At 41.9% G+C, this 14,394-nt stretch overlaps 1 protein-coding gene across 5 annotated transcripts in view; it reads right to left on the bottom strand.

The window, feature by feature from the left end:
- The window catches only part of ASPH (aspartate beta-hydroxylase), a 223,983-nt gene that overhangs the window by 74,329 nt on the left and 135,260 nt on the right, over positions 1-14,394 (bottom strand). For all 5 annotated transcript variants that reach the window (XM_069731394.1, XM_069731396.1, XM_069731393.1 and 2 more), the window contains one exon: positions 14,242-14,277. In XM_069731394.1, the coding sequence (XP_069587495.1) occupies positions 14,242-14,277 (36 nt within the window). The remainder of the gene's footprint in view (positions 1-14,241; positions 14,278-14,394) is intronic.

Below are 14,394 nucleotides of genomic sequence, written 5' to 3' on the forward strand. Positions count from 1 at the left end.
CACGGCTCTACTTTATAAATTTCTGTGAAGCACTTGGGGGTTTAAAGTGCTCACCACACATCTACATAAGTTCCTTAAGGGGTCTAGTTTCCAAAATCGGGTCACTTGTGGGGGGTTTCTACTGTTTAGGCACATCACAGGCTCTCCAAACGCGACATGGCGTCCGATCTCAATTCCAGCCAATTCTACATTGAAAAAGTAAAACGGCACTCCTTCTCTTCCAAGCTCTGCGGTGCGCCCAACCAGTGGTTTACCCCCACATATGGGGTATCGACGTACTCAGGAGAAATTGCACAACAACTTTTTGTGATCTAATTTCTCCTGTTACCCTTGTGAAAATAAAAATTTGAGGGCAAAAAGATCATTTTTGTAGAAAAAATTCGATTTTTTATTTTCACGGCTCTATGTTATAAACTTCTGTGAAGCACCTGGGTGTTTAAAGTGCTCACCACACATCTAGATAAGTTCCTTAAGGGGTCTAGTTTCCAAAATTGTGTCACTTGTGGGGGGTTTCCACTGTTTAGGCACATCAGGGGCTCTCAAAACGTGACATGGCATCCGATCTGAATTCCAGCCAATTCTGCATTGAAAAAGTGAAACAGCGCTCCTTCTCTTCCAAGCTCTGCGGTGCGCCCAAGCAGTGGTTTAACCCCACATATGGAGTATTGGCGTACTCAGGAGAAACTGCACAACAAAATTTATGGTTAAATTTCTGTTTTTACACTTGTGAAAATAAAGAAAATGGTTCTGAAGTAAAATGTTTGCAAAAAAAGTTAACTGTTCATTTTTTCCTTCCACATTGTTTCAGTTCCTGTGAAGCACGTAAAGGGTTAATAAACTTCTTGAATGTGGTTTTGAGAACCTTGAGGGGTGTAGTTTTTAGAATGGTGTCACACTTCGTTATTTTCTATCATATAGACCCCTGAAAATGACTTCAAATGTGATGTGGTCCCTAGAAAAAAATGGCGTTGTAAAAATGAGAAATTGCTGGTCAACTTTTAACCCTTATAACTCCCTAACAAAAAAAAAATTGTGCTGATGTAAAGTAGACATGTGGGAAATGTTATTTATTAACTATTTTTTGTGACATATCTCTCTGATTTAACCCCTTCATGACCTTGGGATTTTTCGTTTTTCCGTGTTCGTTTTTCACTCCCCTCCTTCCCAGAGCGATAACTTTTTTATTTTTCCGTCAATTTGGCCATGTGAGGGCTTATTTTTTGCGGGACGAGTTGTACTTTTGAACGACATCATTGGTTTTAGCATGTCGTGTACTAGAAAACGGGAAAAAAATTCCAAGTGCGGTGAAATTGCAAAAAAAGTGCAATCCCACACTTGTTTTTTGTTTGGCTTTTTTGCTAGGTTCACTAAATGCTAAAACTGACCTGCCATTATGATTCTCCAGGTGATTACGAGTTCATAGACACCTAACATGACTAGGTTATTTTTTATCTAAGTAGTGAAAAAAAATTCCAAACTTTGCTAAAAAAAAAAAAAAAAAAAATTGCACCATTTTCCGATACCCGTAGCGTCTCCATTTTTCGTGATCTGGGGTCAGTTGAGGGCTTATTTTTTGCGTGCCGTGATGACATATAGTAACATAGTAACATAGTAACATAGTTAGTAAGGCCGAAAAAAGACATTTGTCCATCCAGTTCAGCCTATATTCCATCATAATAAATACCCAGATCTACGTCCTTCTACAGAACCTAATAATTGTATGATACAATATTGTTCTGCTCCAGGAAGACATCCAGGCCTCTCTTGAACCCCTCGACTGAGTTCGCCATCACCACCTCCTCAGGCAAGCAATTCCAGATTCTCACTGCCCTAACAGTAAAGAATCCTCTTCTATGTTGGTGGAAAAACCTTCTCTCCTCCAGACGCAAAGAATGCCCCCTTGTGCCCGTCACCTTCCTTGGTATAAACAGATCCTCAGCGAGATATTTGTATTGTCCCCTTATATACTTAAACATGGTTATTAGATCGCCCCTCAGTCGTCTTTTTTCTAGACTAAATAATCCTAATTTCGCTAATCTATCTGGGTATTGTAGTTCTCCCATCCCCTTTATTAATTTTGTTGCCCTCCTTTGTACTCTCTCTAGTTCCCTTATATCCTTCCTGAGCACCGGTGCCCAAAACTGGACACAGTACTCCATGTGCGGTCTAACTAGGGATTTGTACAGAGGCAGTATAATGCTCTCATCATGTGTATCCAGACCTCTTTTAATGCACCCCATGATCCTGTTTGCCTTGGCAGCTGCTGCCTGGCACTGGCTGCTCCAGGTAAGTTTATCATTAACTAGGATCCCCAAGTCCTTCTCCCTGTCAGATTTACCCAGTGGTTTCCCGTTCAGTGTGTAATGGTGATATTGATTCCTTCTTCCCATGTGTATAACCTTACATTTATCATTGTTAAACCTCATCTGCCACCTTTCAGCCCAAGTTTCCAACTTATCCAGATCCATCTGTAGCAGAATACTATCTTCTCTTGTATTAACTGCTTTACATAGTTTTGTATCATCTGCAAATATCGATATTTTACTGTGTAAACCTTCTACCAGATCATTAATGAATATGTTGAAGAGAACAGGTCCCAATACTGACCCCTGCGGTACCCCACTGGTCACAGCGACCCAGTTAGAGACTATACCATTTATAACCACCCTCTGCTTTCTATCACTAAGCCAGTTACTAACCCATTTACACACATTTTCCCCCAGACCAAGCATTCTCATTTTGTGTACCAACCTCTTGTGCGGCACGGTATCAAACGCTTTGGAAAAATCGAGATATACCACGTCCAATGACTCACCGTGGTCCAGTCTATAGCTTACCTCTTCATAAAAACTGATTAGATTGGTTTGACAGGAGCGATTTCTCATAAACCCATGCTGATATGGAGTTAAACAGTTATTCTCATTGAGATAATCCAGAATAACATCCCTCAGATACCCTTCAAATATTTTACCAACAATAGAGGTTAGACTTACTGGCCTATAATTTCCAGGTTCACTTTTAGAGCCCTTTTTGAATATTGGCACCACATTTGCTATGCGCCAGTCCTGCGGAACAGACCCTGTCGCTATAGAGTCACTAAAAATAAGAAATAATGGTTTATCTATTACATTACTTAGTTCTCTTAGTACTCGTGGGTGTATGCCATCCGGACCCGGAGATTTATCTATTTTAATCTTATTTAGCCGGTTTCGCACCTCTTCTTGGGTTAGATTGGTGACCCTTAATATAGGGTTTTCATTGTTTCTTGGGATTTCACCTAGCATTTCATTTTCCACCGTGAATACCGTGGAGAAGAAGGTGTTTAATATGTTAGCTTTTTCCTCGTCATCTACAACCATTCTTTCCTCACTATTTTTTAAGGGGCCTACATTTTCAGTTTTTATTCTTTTACTATTGATATAGTTGAAGAACAGTTTGGGATTAGTTTTACTCTCCTTAGCAATGTGCTTCTCTGTTTCCTTTTTGGCAGCTTTAATTAGTTTTTTAGATAAAGTATTTTTCTCCCTATAGTTTTTTAGAGCTTCAATGGTGCCATCCTGCTTTAGTAGTGCAAATGCTTTCTTTTTACTGTTAATTGCCTGTCTTACTTCTTTGTTTAGCCACATTGGGTTTTTCCTATTTCTAGTCCTTTTATTCCCACAAGGTATAAACCGCTTACACTGCCTATTTAGGATGTTCTTAAACATTTCCCATTTATTATCTGTATTCTCATTTCTGAGGATATTGTCCCAGTCTACCAGATTAAGGGCATCTCTAAGCTGTTCAAACTTTGCCTTCCTAAAGTTCAATGTTTTTGTGACTCCCTGACAAGTCCCCCTAGTGAAAGACAGGTGAAACTGCACAATATTGTGGTCACTATTTCCTAAATGCCCAACCACCTGCAGATTTGTTATTCTGTCAGGTCTATTAGATAGTATTAGGTCTAAAAGTGCTGCTCCTCTGGTTGGATTCTGCACCAATTGTGAAAGATAATTTTTCTTGGTTATTAGCAGAAACCTGTTGCCTTTATGGGTTTCACAGGTTTCTGTTTCCCAGTTAATATCCGGGTAGTTAAAGTCCCCCATAACCAGGACCTCATTATGGGTTGCAGCTTCATCTATCTGCTTTAGAAGTAGACTTTCCATGCTTTCTGTTATATTTGGGGGTTTGTAACAGACCCCAATGAGAATTTTGTTACCATTTTTCCCTCCATGAATTTCAACCCATATGGACTCGACATCCTCATTCCCTTCGCTAATATCCTCCCTTAAAGTGGACTTTAGACAAGACTTTACATAGAGACAAACCCCTCCTCCTCTCCGATTTTTACGATCCTTTCTAAACAGACTGTAACCCTGTAAGTTAACTGCCCAGTCATAGCTTTCATCTAACCATGTCTCGGTTATTCCCACTATGTCAAAGTTACCTGTAGATATTTCTGCTTCTAGTTCTTCCATCTTGTTTGTCAGGCTTCTGGCGTTTGCGAGCATGCAGTTTAGAGGATTTTGTTTTGTTCCAATCTCCTCACTGTGGATTGTTTTAGAAATGTTCTTACCTCCCTTCTGAGTATGTTTTCCTGGGTCGTCTTTGTTTGAGTCTAATGTTTTTCTTCCCGTCCCCTCTTCTTCTAGTTTAACGCCCTCCTGATGAGTGTAGCGAGTCTTCTGGCGAATGTGTGTTTCCCAGGTTTGTTGAGGTGTAGTCCGTCTCTGGCGAGGAGTCCATCATACCAGTAATTCACACCGTGGTCCAGGAATCCAAATCCTTGTTGTCTGCACCATCGTCTTAGCCAGTTGTTTGCATCAAGGATCCTGTTCCATCTCCTGGTGCCATGCCCGTCTACTGGAAGGATAGAAGAAAAAACTACCTGTGCATCCAGTTCCTTTACTTTCTTCCCCAACTCTTCAAAGTCCTTGCAGATTGTCGGTAGGTCCTTCCTTGCCGTGTCATTGGTGCCAACATGTATCAGAAGAAATGGGTGGACGTCCTTGGAGCTGAAGAGCTTTGGTATCCTATCGGTCACATCCTTGATCATCGCACCTGGAAGGCAGCATACTTCTCTTGCAGTTATGTCCGGTCTGCAGATGGCTGCTTCGGTGCCTCTCAGTAGTGAGTCTCCCACCACCACCACTCTTCGTTGCTTCTTGGCTGTACTTTTTGCTGTCACTTGTTGCTGTGTGCCCTTTTCTTTTTTGCTTGCTGGTATTGCTTCATTCTTAGGTGTGCCATCTTCATCCTCTACAAAGATTTGATATCGGTTCTTCAGTTGTGTGGTTGGTGATTTCTCCATGGTCTTCTTGCTTCTTTTGGTCACATGCTTCCACTCATCTGCTTTTGGAGGTTCTCTGACACTTTTTGCACCTTCTGTGACCAGTAGAGATGCTTCTGTTCTGTCTAGAAAGTCTTCATTCTCTTTGATGAGTTTCAAAGTTGCTATTCTTTCTTCCAGACCCCGCACCTTTTCTTCTAAAAGGGCCACTAGTCTACACTTCTGACAGGTGAAATTGGATTCTTCTTCTGGTCGATCTGTGAACATGTAGCACATGCTGCAGCTCACCATGTAGGTTGTCACATCTGCCATGTTGCTCCTAGATCCTGCTGACTTGCTGTGTGTTTTCCTTCTTGTGTAATCTACTCAGCCAAGCTCTCTTGCAATAATGTCCTACAGGCAAAAATTCCTTACGGCGCGCGGTTTGGTGATGCTTTCGAAGCAGCTGGTCCCGGCTGTACCCAACGATCTTCTAGCTTAGGGAGACTTCGCTTCTCCCAGAAGGCACCTGGAATATGCAAATTAGCCTCCTGAAGCTTGAATCCCTGGTTTATCCAGGGTGAATCCATGACGTTTTTAATGATAGCATTTCGGTGCAGATATGTTCTTTTGATCGCCCATTATTGCATTTTAATGCAATGTCATGGCAGCCAAAAAAAACGTAATTCTGGCGTTTTGAATTTTTTTCCCGCTATGCTGTTTAGCGATCAGGTTAATGCTTATTTTTAGTTGATAGATCGGGCGATTCTGAGCGCGGCGATACCAAATATGCGTAGATTTTATATATATTTTTTATTGATTTATTTTGATTGGGGCGAAAGGGGGGTGATTTAAACTTTTATATTTTTTTTTACATTTTTTTCAACTTTTTTTTTTTTACTTTTGCCATGCTGCAATAGCCTCCATGGGAGGCTAGAAGCAGGCACAACTCGATCGGCTCTGCTACATAGCAGCGATCTGCTGATCGCTGCTATGTAGCAGAAATGGAGGTGTGCTGTGAGCGCCGACCACAGGGTGGCGCTCACAGCCACCGGTCATCAGTAACCATAGAGGTCTCAAGGACCTCTATGGTTACAATGGAGACGCATCGCCGACCCCCGATCATGTGACGGGGGTCAGCGATGACGTCATTTCCGGCCGCCCGGCCGGATGCGGTAGTTAAATGCCGCTGTCTGCGTTTGACAGCGGCATTTAACTAGTTAATAGGTGCGGGCAGATCGCGATTCTGCCCGCGCCTATTACGGGCACATGTCAGCTGTTCAAAACAGCTGACATGTCCCGGCTTTGGTGCGGGCTCACCGCCGGAGCCCTGCATCAAAGCAGGGGATCTGACCTCGGACGTACTATCCCATCCGAGGTCAGATAGGGGTTAAGGGCATGAAAATACTAAGTTTGAAAATTGCAAAATTTTTAATTTTTTTTGCCATATTCCCGTTTTTTTTCCATAAATAATCGCAAGTAATATCGAAGAAATGTTACCACTAACATGAAGTACAATATGTCACGAAAAAACAATCTCAGAATCAGCGGGATCCATTGAAGCGTTCCAGAGTTATAACCTCATAAAGTGACAGTGGTCAGAATTGTAAAAATTGGCCTGGTCATTAAGTACCAAATTGGCTCTCTCACTAAGGGGTTAAAGGACTGGTATGTACCTGAGAGGCTTTGCACGCCGGTTTTGCTTGTGCTGCTTTTGTCTTTTTCTTTTTACATAGATATACAAAAATGAAGGCAGCACTTCCAAAATGGAAATTTAGAAAAATGTAATTGCCCACAGTGATGGCCACATTTTGGTCCAATTGAGCACCTTTCTCAAGCTTGAGAAAGGTCCTCAATTGGACCGAAACACTGCTGTTACTTTGGGCTATTACATTTTTCTAAATTTCTATTTTGGGAGTGCTGCCTTCATTTTTATATGTACAGGTCCTTCTCAAAAAATTAGCATATAGTGTTAAATTTCATTATTTACCATAATGTAATGATTACAATTAAACTTTCATATATTATAGATTCATTATCCACCAACTGAAATTTGTCAGGTCTTTTATTGTTTTAATACTGATGATTTTGGCATACAACTCCTGATAACCCAAAAAACCTGTCTCAATAAATTAGCATATTTCACCCATCCAATCAAATAAAAGTGTTTTTTAATAACAAACAAAAAAACCATCAAATAATAATGTTCAGTTATGCACTCATTACTTGGTCGGGAATCCTTTGGCAGAAATGACTGCTTCAATGCGGCGTGGCATGTAAGGCAATCAGCCTGTGACACTGCTGAGATGTTATGGAGGCCCAGGATGCTTCAATAGCGGCCTTAAGCTCATCCAGAGTGTTGGGTCTTGCGTCTCTCAACTTTCTCTTCACAATATCCCACAGATTCTCTATGGGGTTCAGGTCAGGAGAGTTGGCAGGCCAATTGAGCACAGTAATACCATGGTCAGTAAACCATTTACCAGTGGTTTTGGCACTGTGAGCAGGTGCCAGGTCGTGCTGAAAAATGAAATCTTCATCTCCATAAAGCATTTCAGCCGATGGAAGCATGAAGTGCTCCAAAATCTCCTGATAGCTAGCTGCATTGACCCTGCCTTTGATGAAACACAGTGGACCAACACCAGCAGCTGACATGGCACCCCACACCATCACTGACTGTGGGTACTTGACACTGGACTTCAGGCATTTTGGCATTTCCTTCTCCCCAGTCTTCCTCCAGACTCTGGCACCTTGATTTCCGAATGACATGCAAAATTTGCTTTCATCAGAAAAAAGTACTTGGGACCACTTAGCAACAGTCCAGTGCTGCTTCTCTGTAGCCCAGGTCAGGCGCCTCTGCCGCTGTTTATGGTTCAAAAGTGGCTTTACCTGGGGAATGCGGCACCTGTAGCCCATTTCCTGCACACGCCTGTGCACGGTGGCTCTGGATGTTTCCACACCAGACTCAGTCCACTGCTTCCTCAGGTTCCCCAAGGTCTGGAATCGGTCCTTCTCCACAATCTTCCTCAGGGTCCGGTCTCCTCTTCTCGTTGTACAGCGTTTTCTGCCACATTGTTTCCTTCCAACAGACTTACCATTGAGGTGCCTTGATACAGCACTCTGGGAACAGCCTATTTGTTGAGAAATTTCTTTCTGGGTCTTACCCTCTTGCTTGAGGGTGTCAATGATGGCCTTCTTGACATCTGTCAGGTCGCTAGTCTTACCCATGATGGGGGTTTTGAGTAATGAACCAGGCAGGGAGTTTATAAAAGCCTCAGGTATCTTTTGCATGTGTTTAGAGTTAATTAGTTGATTCAGAAGATTAGGGTAATAGGTCGTTTAGAGAACCTTTTCTTGATATGCTAATTTATTGAGACAGGTTTTTTGGGTTATCAGGAGTTGTATGCCAAAATCATCAGTATTAAAACAATAAAAGACCTGACAAATTTCAGTTGGTGGATAATGAATCTATAATATATGAAAGTTTAATTGTAATCATTACATTATGGTAAATAATGAAATTTAACACTATATGCTAATTTTTTGAGAAGGACCTGTATATTGGACGATTGGTTTATGCCTGCGAGGCTCTGCACCCCTACCCCCTTTTTTTGTTGGTGATGCCTTGATTTTTTCTAGAAAGATAGGTAGATATTCATCATTACAAGTTTAGTTTTTCCTGTCACCCCAGTCCCTAACCATGAGGAGACTCTAGAGAAAACTGTGTACAGTAACACCAGAGAATGTCAACCAATGTAAGATCTGTGGTTTAGGTCCAATTGATGGGTTAGGCAGTGGGTAGCCCTACCTCAGCTTCCTGGGGCAAGGGATCTAAGGATAAAAACTATTGTTTATTTTTCTGGGACCACTTTCGACAAGGCACCCCATGTAGGCACTGGACCTCCAGGGTCAGGGGGCTGGCGGTCCTATATCTCACTGTAGATACAATATTCTGCTACCTAAAGGAGAATGTTACAGTCCTTGCCAGCACAAAGTAGGAAACATAGAGATTACCACTTCCTCTTGTAATGCCTAGCTGCCTAATTACCATTTAGTCTAATTAAGACGATTGAGGAGAACTACTAAAGAATAAAGTGAAGCTCTTTTTAATCTGACTTATTATTTGAGACCTAATTAGGAAATGTGTGCAAAAGCTAATAATTTAATGTAATTAAATATTGATTTTCTTTCAGCGATGGCTTAAATAAGCATATGTTAATTTCCTGATTACTAGTAATTCAACATTTATCTAGAATTATGTAAATAGCTAATTAGTGATGTGTAATTAAGTGTTCAGCTGATGAAGGCTGGGATGGTAAACCTCATCTTGTATAGCATGCATTGCAGGGGAACACAATGATGTAACCCACTATTCATGAAGGACAGTATATGATGGGACTTCATATTCCCAAAGACTCAAATCAAGATAATGTTAGGATGTCTTTTCTTAGAGAAAACAATCAAAAGTATCTCTACAACATAATGATATTAGTGCCCATATGTGAACTGCACGTGGGTTGTCTATGGGTACAGTATGATTGCTGTTGAGCAGGATTTGAGCTCTAGGGTTGACCTATTGAAGTATTCAGGCTAATGATGACCATACATGTAGTGTTCATTTCACATTACTATTTTACCCCTATAGTTGATGACGGACTAGGAAAGCGCTCATTTCATACAATCAATGTAAAAGAGTGTCCTTCTCACATCCTGGCCGGTATGAATTAATAAAATATTTTTTTAATTAATGGTATACAAAAATATAGTTGGCTGCATTTTCCTAAACAGAGACATGTAGCATAAACATGGAGTATTATCTCCATCTGGAAGACTGTAAGCCCATGCGGGCAGGCTCCTCTCTCTCCCTACACCAGTCTGTAGTCATTTAGTCACTGTTATACTTGTTTTCTACCATATGTTATGTACTTGTGTTATATATTGCTGTATGCATGTTATACATACCTCCCAACTTTTAAAGAAGACAAAAAGGGGCAACAAATGCGTCACGTATCTACCATCAGGCCACCGCCTTAACGTTCCTCCCTGCCCTCATTCCATCTCCTAAGCGTCCTTCTCTGCTGCCAGGCTGTCTCTTCAGCATTCGTCCCGTCCCTCCCATCTCATTAACGTTCCTCTCTGCATTCTGACCGTTTTCTCAGTGTTTCTTTCAGCCATTAGACCATTACTTCAGCATTCCTTTCTGATCTCAGGTCATCTCCTTAGCGTTCCTCTCTGCCATCAGGCCGTCTCCTCAGCGTTCATAGCTGCTCTCAGGCCATCTCCTCAGCATTCCCCTTTGCCCTCATGTTATGTCCTTAATGTTCCTCTCTGCCATCAGGCCATCTCGTCAGCGTTGCTCGATGCCCTTAGGTCATCTCCTTAGTGTTCCTCTCTGCGTTTTGGCCATCTTAGTGTTTTTTTCTGCCATCAGGCCATCTCCTCAGCATTACTGTCTGAAAACAGGCTGCCTCCTCAGCGCTCCTCTCTGCCTTCAGGTTGTCTAGTCAGCTTTCCTCTCTGACCTCAAGCCATCTACTCAGCATTGTTCTGTTTCCTCAGGCTGTCTCCTCAGCACTACTCTCTCTGCTCAGGCAATCTCTTCAGTGTTCCTCTGTTCCCTAAGGCTAAAGGTACCGTCTCACAGTGGCACTTTGGTCGCTACGACGGCACGATCCGTGACGCTCCAGCATCGCTCCAGCGTCGTAGACTGCAGTCACACTTCGCAATGCACGACGCTGGAGCGATAACTTCACGACGTATTTGCGATGTAGAAGCTGTTGGTTACTATGCGCACATCTTATACAATATCGTATCGTTTGTTACACCATGCGATCATGCCGCCACAGCGGGACATTAGATGACGAAAGAAAGTTTCAAACGATCTGCTACGACGTACGATTCTCAGCGGGGTCCCTGATCGCAGGAGCGTGTCAGACACAGCAAGATCGTAAGTATATCGCTGGAACGTCACGAATCGTGCCGTCGTAGCGATCAAAATGCCACTGTGTGACGGTACCCTAAGGCACGCTGCAAGATTGAACATCACAATATGCCCTGGACTAAGAGCACACCAGTATTTCTTAAAAGGTGCTATCTGTATAGTTAAATGGAACCTGTCATGTCCCCAAATGCTATTAGCCTGCAGATATGGGGCTAATCTGCAGGTTAATAGTGTTACAAAGCTACATGCCACTGTGCTGCAAGCCTGGCTACCGGGAGGAAAAGAACTTGATTCCACCTGGCAGCCTCCAGATCTCCAGATTTCAGTCATAGAAGCGCTGCTTCAGTAACCCCTGAGTACATACTGACAGCTGGCTTCGTAATGATGCACGGTTGCGCCTCTATAAAAGATGTTATACAAGGAATTTGATGCTGAATTTAAAATTTTTTTTAAAATATGATTTCTAGCCCCAAAGTGCATGTATTTAAGCAGAAAGAAAAAACTAAATTGTCCTGAATGTAGACAACCTCTTTAAGACCTTCACACACATTACATGAAAATGGGCAGCTATACGATCATTCATCAATGGACCCAAATATATTTCAGACTGGATTTTTGCAGCCGATGAAGCAGACCGGGCTGACCATCACCTGATAAAAATATCATGTGACCGTTGTTTTGAACGATAATGAACGTCTGTGTCAGTCATCAGACCAAACAAATGATTTAGAAAAACAGCTAATGTTATTCGTTGTGATCAAAATCGGCCATTTTGGAAAACTTGTATTTATATGTGCACCTTCAGAGAGAGAGAGAACTCTAGTCGAAGGAGACTGATGACTTTGAAACGCATTGACAATAAACTACTTTGAACTATACTCGTGGGTCCTTGACCAGAAAATCAGCAGTGCAAAGTAAATCAGCTCTGTCAACACCTTGTCACATTCTATATTATTGTAGGTGCCGCAGCAGCTGATACAAGGCGGACATAGTCCTATAAGGTGAGCATATAATTCACACTTACCATTCTTTTTTACCTGGATAAGACCCTATTTATGTTTTTTCTAGCATCATTTGGATAAAGCAGACACATTTATCTAATTATTTTTAGCAAACACTTATTTCCTATGCGTATGTTAATGACATAGGTGGATATAAAATGTGGTGTAATGATGCTCCTTAGTTATCCAGGACCTATAAAAATAAAATGGCTCTCAGAGAAAGCTTGATTGCTGGGGCCACCTACTGGACACTTTAAGGTTTTAATCCTCGGTGAGGTATGGTGCTGCGTTACTCCTGAGTCACACATTTACATTGTGATTTACTAATCCTCATGAGCTTGGACAGTGATAATGTATTGCATATGTCCTCAGGGACGAGATCGTCATCAAAGCCAACCACAGCTATTACAGAACCTCATGATTCCTGGACATCTGCTCTGTATATTTGTAACATGTGTCTACCACGTACCAGCGCATCACCATTCAACAACATTAAAATAGTGTCTCGAGAGAATGGACCCCACCAGTAACGATATTTCTAAAATTATTTAGCCTCTATGGGGGTGCACATACTAATGTGCTTCACTGGTTGCTATTAAGGTACCGTCACACTGAACGATATCGTTAACGATATCGTTGCTTTTTGTGACGTAGCAACGATATCATTAACTAAATCGTTATGTGTGACAGCGACCAACGATCAGGGCCCTGCTGGGAGATCGTTGGTCGCTGGGGAAAGTCCAGCACTTTATTTTGTCGCTGGATCTCCCTGCAGACATCGCTGGATCGGCGTGTGTGACACCGATCCAGCGATGTCTTCACTGGTAACCAGGGTTAATATCGGATTACTAAGCGCAGGGCCGCGCTTAGTAACCCGATGTTTACCCTGGTTACCCGGGGACTTCAGGATCGTTGGTCGCTGGAGAGCGGTGTGTGTGACAGCTCTCCAGCGACCAAACAGCGACGCTGCAGCGATCGACATCATTGTCGGTATCGCTGCAGCGTCACTTAGTGTGACGGTACCTTTAGTGACTGGTCGTCCAACGAGTCAGGAGGGTTCATAACTAGCCAGTGGCTCTTGCTTCTGAAGACAACAGACCAGTTTGCATGATACTAAAATTTCTTTTAACAATCAACTTGACCCAAAATCATACACTTGGCCATAAAGCAAGACGAGCATGTCTGTGCCATTCTTTTCCATGAAGCTGGAATTAAAGGGGTTGTCCATCCACTACTGCACAACTCCAGTTTAATCAAATCGGGACCCAAATTAAAATAAAAGCAATGTATACTCATCTCCTACAGCAGTGCCTTTCCAGTGATATCTTTCCTAAGATGTCCTGAAACTTCCTTTTTGTTTCCAGAGCACTTGCTTTGTCATTTTTGACCACTGACGCTTTTTTGAGCGCTTCTCAATAGTTTTTGAATTGACTTTTGTACTGGCATTTTATTATGTTTTTTTTATTATATTTTTATCTTCTCCATTCAACAAAGTAGAAAACACTAGAAGTTTCTGCAGTGAAAATGCCCCAAAAGATGCCCGGTAATCTTCTGAGTCTTGACATTGACTTGTACTGTAAAGTACAGAGTGTTTTTCGAGGGGAAGACACCTGAAGAATGGTCAAGTCACTTATTTTAACCATTCTGTGTTAAAACATGTTTAAAGGCCTGGACATGTGCACAGAAAGAACGTACTTTTACTTAGAAATGCATCTTCATATTCACTCTTTTGAGTTCCCTGTGCACCCTTGTCAGGAGGGTTTTGGGGCGAACCTGCCTAAAAAAGACGTTACCTGCACGACTACAGGGATAAAGCGTTTAGGATTATGTACCTTCATAACTGTAATAAACTAAGTCTCACATCAATGTGCTACACTTGTGGGGAAATTAACCTGCCCATACGGTAAATAGCACAGAAATCATGCAGATCACCAGCCTGTTCATCCTAAATCTACAAGTAAGTATAGCACCATCTGTGATTATCTGTCATTTGTCATTCCTCACAATTGTGAACACAGAAAACAGATACATTATTCATGAAGAAATCCTTCTACCTTTCTCCTTTTTCTCTTGTGACGATGATTCAATTCCTAGAAAAGAAAAAAAAACATGATGAAAAAAACCTGCACAAGGCAGAATTCACACACAAGTTTTGCTTGCTATGCAAACTTCTGAACAAACGCCTTACAGTCGTGAAATGTTGAGTT

Source organism: Ranitomeya imitator, chromosome 6 (assembly GCF_032444005.1).
Source record: "Ranitomeya imitator isolate aRanImi1 chromosome 6, aRanImi1.pri, whole genome shotgun sequence".
Taxonomy (NCBI): Eukaryota; Metazoa; Chordata; class Amphibia; order Anura; family Dendrobatidae; genus Ranitomeya; species Ranitomeya imitator.